Genomic DNA, 9,252 nt, shown 5'->3' with positions numbered 1-9,252 from the left:
AAGCTTAAGCTATTCTATAACGATTTTTTAACTGATATGTTATTGTTATTAGTTTGTTGTGTTATTGCTACTGGTTTATTGAACTTTTGTTGTGCGTTTTTATTTTTTGTTTTGTTGTTTGGAATGATGTAGCCGTGTAGGTTACTACTATATATTTTGGACTTTTGCTTATGTCTTTCTCATAATCTTGTTGTGTTTTTGTTGTTTACTTAGACTTTTGCTTATATTTTTTTATTATAATCTTGTTGTGCTGTCATTGTTTACTTGGACTGATATTGTGTTGCTTTTATTTGTTCACTTATTTATTTCAATTTTCCGTTGTATGATCATGTTTAAAAATTTTAAATAAAAATATATATTTTTTAAAATTACATAAAAATAAACAAAACCAAATTCATTTTTTTAATTTAACTCGAACAAATATATTTTATTCGATTCGAATTCTATCTTACTTGACTCGATTCATAAAAATTTCAAATCGAGTTAGGATGATGAAATAGGATTCGAAAACTCGATTAACTCGAAAATTTTTCATTTGATTAGATCGATGCTCACCCCTAATGATGAGAGCACATTCTCAAAAGATCTTTAAATTTCTCTAATGCATCATATAATGTCTCCAAATCAATTTGAGCCAAAAAGAGATGTCGTTCCTCAACTTAGTTGTTTTAGCCAGTGGGAAGTACTTCAACAGAAACTTCTCAGTCATTTGACCCCAAGTTGTGATAGAACCTCGTGGAAGTGAATTCAACCATTTTTTTGCCTTGCTCCTCAAAGAGAATGGGAATAAATGTAAGCGTATGGCATCATCAGTAACACCATTAATTTTGAAAGTGTCGCAAATCTTTAGAAAGTTAGTCAAATGAGCATTTGGATCTTCATCTTGTAACCCATCAAACTGGATATATTATTTGTACTATCTAAATTATCTTCGGCTTCAGCTCAAAATTGTTTGCAGCAATAGTCAGTCTAACGATACTCGATTCAACCCCAATCAGAGTAGACTTAGCATAATCAAACATAGTACGAGGAGCAGGAGGTGCAAGAGGCTACTGATTATTTTGATTATCGTCCATCTCCATAATAATATCCTTTTCCTCTTGATCGTCTATTAAAATCTATTGACATTGCCTTGCTTCTCTAACTTCTCTCCGATTTCTGCGAGCACTTTTTTCAATCTCACTGTTAAAAAGCAACAGTTTCGACGGATTTCCTCTAGTCATAAACCAAAAGAAACTATCAGAATCAAACAAACGAAAAATTAGAATGTAAAATTTATATTCAAAACAAAAATATTAAAATAAAAATAAAAATGACTAAATTAATAGAAATAAAAATTTTCTAATATTTTAGTCTTAGACAAAGATGCCAAAAACTTGATGCAGTCGTAAACCAACTAAAAATTCGACTAAGGCAAGTGCACATATCAAATAATAATATAACTATGATAAGCAAAATATTGTTCCCATTAAGACTAAAAGTATTAGTAATTACCGTCTTTCTATTATTTAATCGATAAATTCGAGTGATTAATTAAAACTAAAATTAACTAAATTAATTAACTAAGAATGCGACAAAGAAAAAATCAAGAAAATAAATTATTAACAACCAAGAAGTGAAACAATGCCCAAGAAAGAATTTACCTAGATTTCATCTATCATTATCAATCTAAATTACGCAATTTCTTCACTTAGTATCTTGATCCCTAGAAATCCCTAAATTCTGCTAATATCTCTCTTCAAGAATAAGAGCAACTGACTCTAGGTTGATTAATTGAAATTTCTTTCTAATTAAAACCCCTATTATCACATTAACTCAATCTATGGATTCCCCTATTAGATTTTACTCTAATTCGGTAGATTTATGTTGTCCTATTTCTAGGATTGCATACAACTCCACTCAATTACGCTAGATCTACTCTTAAAAATAATCTATTCCTCCTCTGATTTAAGTACATCAAACATGGATCAATAATCTAGAAATATCAAACCAAGAATTAAGCACACATAATTGAGAACAAGATCTAAGTCTTTATTGCGTAAAATAAAAATCAAATGAGAGAATTCATCATAGGGTTCACCTCCCTAGGTATTTAGGAAATTAATTCATGCTTGCAAATAAAAAAAAATTCCAAAGACAGTATATTCAAAAGAAATAAAGAAAATCATGATAATCTCTTAAGAAATAAATAGAGAGTCTTTAATCTTGACGGAAATCTGCTTCAGAATCGACTTCAATGGTATTTTTCGAGTTGTTTTCTTGAGTATTCTATGACGGCTTGCTCCTATCTTCTTATTTTTGTCATATATAGGTCTCAGAATGCCCGAAAAACCCTAAAAATCGTGTTTTTCTACTTTTTAGAGGTAATTTGCGAAATGGACACGACTTGCCACATCGTCGTATGGCAGCCCATGTAGCCCTTATACCTTGCTCCAATTTTTCGGGTTTTGCTCATTTTTCACTCTTTTTGCTTTTAAATGCTCTTATAAGTATAAAAACATGAATTTAAAGGATTAGAAGCATAAATTCACCTTTAATAATGAATAATCAGCCAAAAATGTCTTAAGAATGAGTCTAAAACATGTTACTTTTAGCACCTATCAGCAATTAATCGTACTTATGTTGCCAAATCTCGATATACTTCTCATGGAATGTTGGCCAATCTTCCTCGAACCTCCCTCACAAGTTGATATTGTGTAGGTCATCAAGCTCTTGGGGTGGCAACAGAATACGTAGCGTACACCCGAACTGCTGCATCACTCGGTTGAATTTGTACATCTTAACCGTTAAAAAAAGATCAATGACAGTTTTACGTGTCAAATGTTGCGATTAGCCAAAAATCCAGCCAAATGCATTCTTGAATCCTCAAATATGCATATGTCATCCATACAAACTGCAGTAAAAATTTATAAATTGTAGGACGTGCCTAATATTTAATTTCAAATGCTAGAATAAAAAAATCGATAACTTTGAAATTCATAAAGTAATCTCCTCTTCGGTTTGTTGATCTAAAGCTAGCCAGATATCCTGGAGCTTGGCTGATATACTGCTGTGTCTCACGGGTTGTTCCACCTATTAAAATAATATATTATTTTAAAATTACAACAATGAAAAATTAAAACAATAATGATATTATCAAATGAATTTTACCATATTACGAGTGAGAATTCATAAAGGGGGTCTACTCAAGGGCGTAAAAATGGTAGTTGATACCATGTCCACGATTGAAGAAGGAGCATGCAACCGCTGATTTTAACTTTGTTTAGTTTCATTGCTTGACACATTTCTCTGTATAATGTCTCCAGCACCACTGATCCCCAACTAAGTAGTCTTGCTTCTTTCAAGTCGGCTAATAGTAGTAGACACTTTAAGTGTACCAGATTTTGAGATTTATTTGGCATGAGAAAACCTCCGATCAACCTCAAGATGAATGCACGTGCGAATTGTTCTTTTTCAACGTCACTCGCAAAAGTCTCGATAGTTTTGAAGTTGTCCTCCAACCATCTCATCTCGATTCGACTACCCTTAAACTTGTTCGACACCTTCCCTAGTAGTTGCTTGGATGTTGCACTCCAACCGACACTAAACACTGGACTCATAACGATTTTCCCATCAACCAGTAGACCGAGTTGTAAACTAGCGTTCTTGAGTGTAAGTGTACACTCACCACAGGGAAGATGAAATATGTGTGTCTCCGATCTCTATCTTTCAACCAAAGCACTGATACATGAGGGATCCAATTTAGTCCCCCAGAGCATGCGAGCCACGTATAAAAATCATGTATCTCGCAAGTGCCCATAAATGACATCTGATGCACCTTCGCTTAAATTGTTTATGTACGCCTTCAAAATTCGATCTTCGGCCTGGTATATAAACAAAAAAAAATGTTAGCAACATAACAATTAATTATTTAAAATTAAATAATTTAATAATATTTTCTTACCATTTGTAATTGAACGTCGGAGATATACTTGTCATCTAAACGAATAAGTTGATTTGTCATTTTACAAATTATAAGGAATAAAATAAAATCGAAGAAAATAAGATTTAGAGAAAATTTAAAAATAATAATTGAGAATTGAGGATTGAAAATTGAGAATTTAGGATTGAAGATTGAGTATTGAATTAAAAATAATGAAGTTTGGAAGGGTTTATATAGAAAAATTATTGCTATTGGACCTCTTGTAGTCATAAGAAAAGTTACTATTGAAAAGAAAAACACATCCTAAAATATAGATCAATAAAGGAAAACGCACCATTCTTTGTCTAAAAATAATATAAATCGATTTCTCGAATTTTTTTTTAATTTTCAACATATATAGTAAATACCACAAATGTATTTTTGAATTTAATGATTTGAATTCTAATAATAAAGGCATTTAGTTTTTAGGTGGGAGGTGGTGCTGATCTGACAGCTTGAAGGACCATAAATGGACTAAAAAGGCATGCAGAGTGACAGACATCCGAAGCAAAATAAAAAATTGCTTTCTTCTTTTACCCTTCTTCTAATTGTGCCATCAAAGGAAAAAGAGGGAGAGGAGTGGTTGAGGAATTTGCTTTGCTTGCTCCATCACTTTACCTAAGTTTGATTTTACATCACCTTAGTTGTTGTTTCAACATAGGATTTGAGGATTGATTATGTTACATAATTATTGGACCTCACAAGAAATGAATTAATCTCTTTTTCTCAAAACATTCTTCCTTTTATGTTTATCCCGACAAGCATCATGTGGTTCGCCAAAATATACTTGTATATTCTAATAAATCGTAGGGATAGTTGATGAATTAAGTGCTCACCACACTGAGCAGACTTAAAATGATTTTAAGAACCCATTCTTTTTAGCAGCAGGTTAAGAGGGAATCTTGTAGATAAATTTATGCAAATATTTTAAGTTGGTAGAAGATAAGGATTTGAAAACTTTCAAACCTCAAACCCATTTTTTTGACTCTATGAAAGAAAAAAGGGTGACTCAGATGGCTTGGCTTGGGGGACAAAACAAAATATTTTATAACATATTTCCCTCATTAGTTTAATCAGCAGCACATCAACTTGCACTTGAAGCATAATAATTTTTTTTCTTTTTGCCTATTAAACTAATAAGAAAGATAAAGAAGCTTTTTGCTGATAATTTAGCCTCACATCATGTCAGGCAGACGACATCGTGATTCTATAGTATTGTCCGATAACCGACGCTAAGACTTTATCCCCATCTCGGATATATACTGCCTTCATAATCTGAATTGTTTCAGCAGCCTGTATTTTCTTTATATTGTAAATTTTAGGTGAAATTCTGCTTTTAGATCATATACTTTTGTGAATTTAATATTTATACTTAATTTATTTTATTTAATTTTTAAAATTTTAAAATTTAGTTATGATTAAATAGTAACAATTAATCTTGTTTAATTAAATTCTACTATTAATTCTATATTATGTGTAAAATTAGAGAATTAGTCCATGTTCTTCAACTAGATCATTCTTAGGTGCTATATTTTTAGATTTTGAAAGTAAACGACATTCATTAAAGCTATTAACTAGTTTTCTTTGTGAGTTATATGTGAAGATGACAAATTGACATAACATTACACATGCTAACACATTAAAATTTGAAAATAATAGAACTTAATGAATTTAATAGTTGTCATCTGGTTAGGACTGAAATTTTAAAATTCTAAAAGTATAAAAATTAAAAATGCCTAAATTAAAGTACAAGTACTAAATCTATAAGTTACATAAATTACAGGGTCTAATAACATAATTTAACCTATATTTTAGTACCAATGGCGACAGTGGAAACAACAAACACAGCTCTCCCAACCATGGCTTAAATTAAGTTGAACCTTTTACAGATTTTGCATACAGTTGGAGCACCATGGAACCCTTTTGGACAATGGTTTTCTGGATCCTTCTCGCAATTATTTTCAGCATGTGCTTCTCGTTTAAAAAATTAGTGCAAATTCTTGTTGCTTGTCGGCCATAATTAAAATACTAGGCTACAATACAACTTTTTGCACAAATCAGTATGTGTATAAAGTTTAAGATGGCCCATTTGAAGCTACATCGAGACGATTAGGTGGGCTAGATCCATAAACAGGGGATAAGGTGATTTACAGTGGGAATGTTGGCATAACTCAGTTTCATACAAGTAGCACATACAGGGTCTTATTCACAACTATGTTGACTCAGTTGTGAAAACTATGGGATTAAATTATAGAAGCACGTGCTAAAATACAATTACAGAAGTACTACTCTATCAAACATATGCCCATTTTGGAGATTATTTTCCCTTCACGGTATTGACATTTTTAATTGTAAACACAGCTCCCATCATCGCTACGGGCCGTTGGATCGAAGTTTGCTGCCGATGGGTCAGTGCAGCCTTCAGGGACAGGAAGACTAACCTGCTGAGCTGCTTTGCCTGCATCCAAACAATTATGAAAAGCTTACATGTAAGCTTCCTATATCCTTTATTGTGTTTTTCATTTATTTATAATCCTAAAGCCACCATCAAGGGGTCTAACCATAGAAACTTCCATTCTTGATGGCATCATCATTAGCATCTCCAAGAGCTGCCTCTTTCAAGTACTTATCAGACAACTGCACTCTCTTCACATTCTCCTGTTCTTGGACAAGCATGTTTCCATACTCAAGTAGCTTCTCAAGAGTCATTTTGGGCTGCTCGAAAGTTGGAGGTCCCTCCCTCGAATTCACAAGTCTTTTGCCAACATTTTGCACCCCAACATCTGAAATCCATTTCCTCACTTCATCGTCATATACTCTTGCCCTGAGAGCACCAAAGAAATCTGCAACAAAAGTAATTAAAGATAATTAGCATTCTCTCGTCAGCAACCAATAGGAAATATCCTCAATTCAAAGATGGGTAATCACCAATAGATTGTCCAGGGAAAGTATCAACAAGCTTGATAATGTCTTCCCGAGGAACATTGTCAGTTCTGAAAATACCCGAGCACACCCCAATCCTATCTTCCCGAGTAGGGGCCCAGTAGAATTTCTCCATACGACCATCACGGATAAGAGGAGCATACAATGTGGAGAAGTCATTACCGGTAACTATGATAGGAACACGAGGGTTCTCTTCCTTGTTGTACATTCCAGGGAGCTGAACATTTGTAGGGTTATCAGCAATATTCATGAGGGTAGCATTCACCATTTGATTGTTAACCGTGTATTGGGTGGTTCCACCCATCCTTCCCGCACCTGCATCGAGATCGTTGATAAAGAGGCAACACATCTTTCCCTTTCTGATGATATCTGCTGCCTCACGATACCTTTGCCTAATCAATTTTGCAGGCTCTCCAGCGTTCCCACTTTCCAATTCACCAGCACTCATCATAATGGGACTGGATATTGTCAACAGATTTAAAGATTAAGGATGTAAATGAAAATTTGAAGGTTCTTGTTATAAAAAAATCAAGCAATTTGTGTCAAACTAATAGGCTAACAAATGTCAACAATTTTCCTGAATCACTCAAGTATGTTAAAGAAAGGGATGGAACAATAAGGATATAGGCTTACTTGATTCCCATCTTGGCAAAGACAAGCTCACATTGGAATGATTTCCCTTGGCCTTTACCTCCCCAAATACCCAAAATAAGAGGAACCTGTCACAGTTATTCACAAAATTATCCAACTTTATTGATATTCATCAAAATGATAGACTTAGCTGATTAAACATATCTGGAAACATTCTATGAACAAACCTTAATATTTGGCAGATTCAAGAAGTTTTTGGTGATGTGAACAACAACCTTGTCCATGAACGCAGGAGCAATGTAGAACCCATCAATGGTATTGTCATAGTTGAACCTACAAACAGTTGAGCGACGTCAATTCCCACACTACAATTCCATGATTTCTTCAAATTTGCATGAACTTTTTAACATGAAATCCCTTAGCATGCAACTTACGTGCGAAGACCTTGACTGATGTAGTCATAGGAGCTCATGATAGCATGGTGAGTTCCAGTTCCCACAGGAGCCTGGAAGAGAGTGTCCACCATTCCCTTTCCTCTGGTAATATCCTGTTGGTCATCAGATTCATCATAGACGAGTCCCACCCACCTGTCTTTTGAGGTTTGCTTTGACTCATCATATTCACTAACCACCTTGAAATTCTTGGGAAAAACCTTGTTCTGGTTGACCTTTGAGGTACCCTTCTTCACACTTTTCCCCAAGAATATTGAGCTTGGAGTTGGACCACGGCCATTCGACTTCAGCTGTAACAAAGAAACTCTCTTTTTAACTACAACACCACAAGCTTGTAATAAAATAACAGAATCCATATCCTTATTACTTATTTATGATCTTCTTCTTAACTGTCTATAAACAAGAAACAAATGACTAGAAATGCATTTCTTTTTCCCTCTAGGAGTTAAAAGACGATTAAAACAATGAAGAAGAGACAGTTGAAGGACTACAAAGTCGAGAGAAGCTACGGTAATGACTAAGACAAGATCAAAAAAATAGGCGGGAAAAAACATAGTAATACCGGCAGTCTGTTAACAGCTCCAACGGCTGGGACAGCAGTAGCCATGTCTCAACGGCTGAGATCAGAATTGGGAAAGTCTTAAAAAGAAAAAAACTCGAAACAGTTGTTGGAGTGTTGTGGTTTGAAGATGAAGTTAGGTGTGGTGGGGGACTTTATAGGGAGGAGATATTGGAAGGAAGTGGGCAAAACCTGTGGATTAGCTTACGAATTGGCTAACGGCCACACATTTACAATTTGGAGTTTTATGAGGGGGGCATTTGGTGGGGTAGACGTTTGTTTTGGATCATGGGGCTAGTTTTGGTTACATACAAACAAAATGGAGGCTTCGCGGAACAGTGTTGCCTATGGCTATGAGCTTGGGGTTTAAGCTTATGTTCCCCTCGTCAATTAAACAACTGCCCATGTTTTTTTATTTATCGAAATCAAGATATTGATTGCTGATAACAATAATTAATTTCTTTTGTTACCCAGTAATCTCCAAAAAGAAATAAGTGGTTAGTCAGAACTATCCATATTAAACATTGCCTACAACTTTGGATTTTTCTTTATTCTAAGAAACAACTTTAATGGTAAATTTGTTGAAACATTTTAATATATATAGGGTTCCAAAGTCTGAAGATTATTAATAAAAACAATATCAGTGATGAGTTATGTCTCTTAAATTCAAAAGTTATGTTATTTGATTATTAACAAATATTCATAATTATTCGATAGAAATGGTATAAAAATGTCTTTATAATTAG

General features: G+C 33.9%; 1 protein-coding gene across 1 annotated transcript; it reads right to left on the bottom strand.

Annotated features, from left to right (window-relative positions):
- Positions 1–6,006: 6,006 nt before the first annotated feature.
- LOC105780625 (ribulose bisphosphate carboxylase/oxygenase activase 2, chloroplastic) lies at positions 6,007–8,662 on the bottom strand. Its single transcript, XM_012605057.2, has 7 exons — positions 8,510–8,662; positions 7,930–8,237; positions 7,723–7,828; positions 7,538–7,623; positions 6,890–7,362; positions 6,523–6,804; positions 6,007–6,419 (listed from the first exon to the last, which is right to left on the bottom strand). Exons 1-7 carry the CDS (start codon positions 8,552–8,554, stop codon positions 6,307–6,309), a joined length of 1,413 nt encoding a protein of 470 aa, XP_012460511.1. The 5' UTR covers positions 8,555–8,662; the 3' UTR covers positions 6,007–6,306.
- Between the last annotated feature and the right edge of the window lie 590 nt (positions 8,663–9,252).

Source organism: Gossypium raimondii, chromosome 4 (assembly GCF_025698545.1).
Source record: "Gossypium raimondii isolate GPD5lz chromosome 4, ASM2569854v1, whole genome shotgun sequence".
Classification (NCBI taxonomy): Eukaryota; Viridiplantae; Streptophyta; class Magnoliopsida; order Malvales; family Malvaceae; genus Gossypium; species Gossypium raimondii.
This window is presented reverse-complemented; position numbering and strand designations above follow the sequence as displayed.

What these genes read in the sequence shown, in the direction of transcription:
- LOC105780625 (XM_012605057.2), bottom strand. Translation starts at nt 8,554, where the DNA reads ATGGCTACTGCTGTCCCAGCCGTTGGAGCTGTTAACAGACTGCCG. An exon ending in GAGCTGTTAACAGACTGCCG is followed by an intron (nt 8,238 to 8,509) that starts GTATTACTATGT and finishes TCTTTGTTACAG; the next exon opens with CTGAAGTCGAATGGCCGTGG. An exon ending in CAAGAATGGAAGTTTCTATG is followed by an intron (nt 6,420 to 6,522) that starts GTTAGACCCCTT and finishes GTTTGGATGCAG; the next exon opens with GCAAAGCAGCTCAGCAGGTT.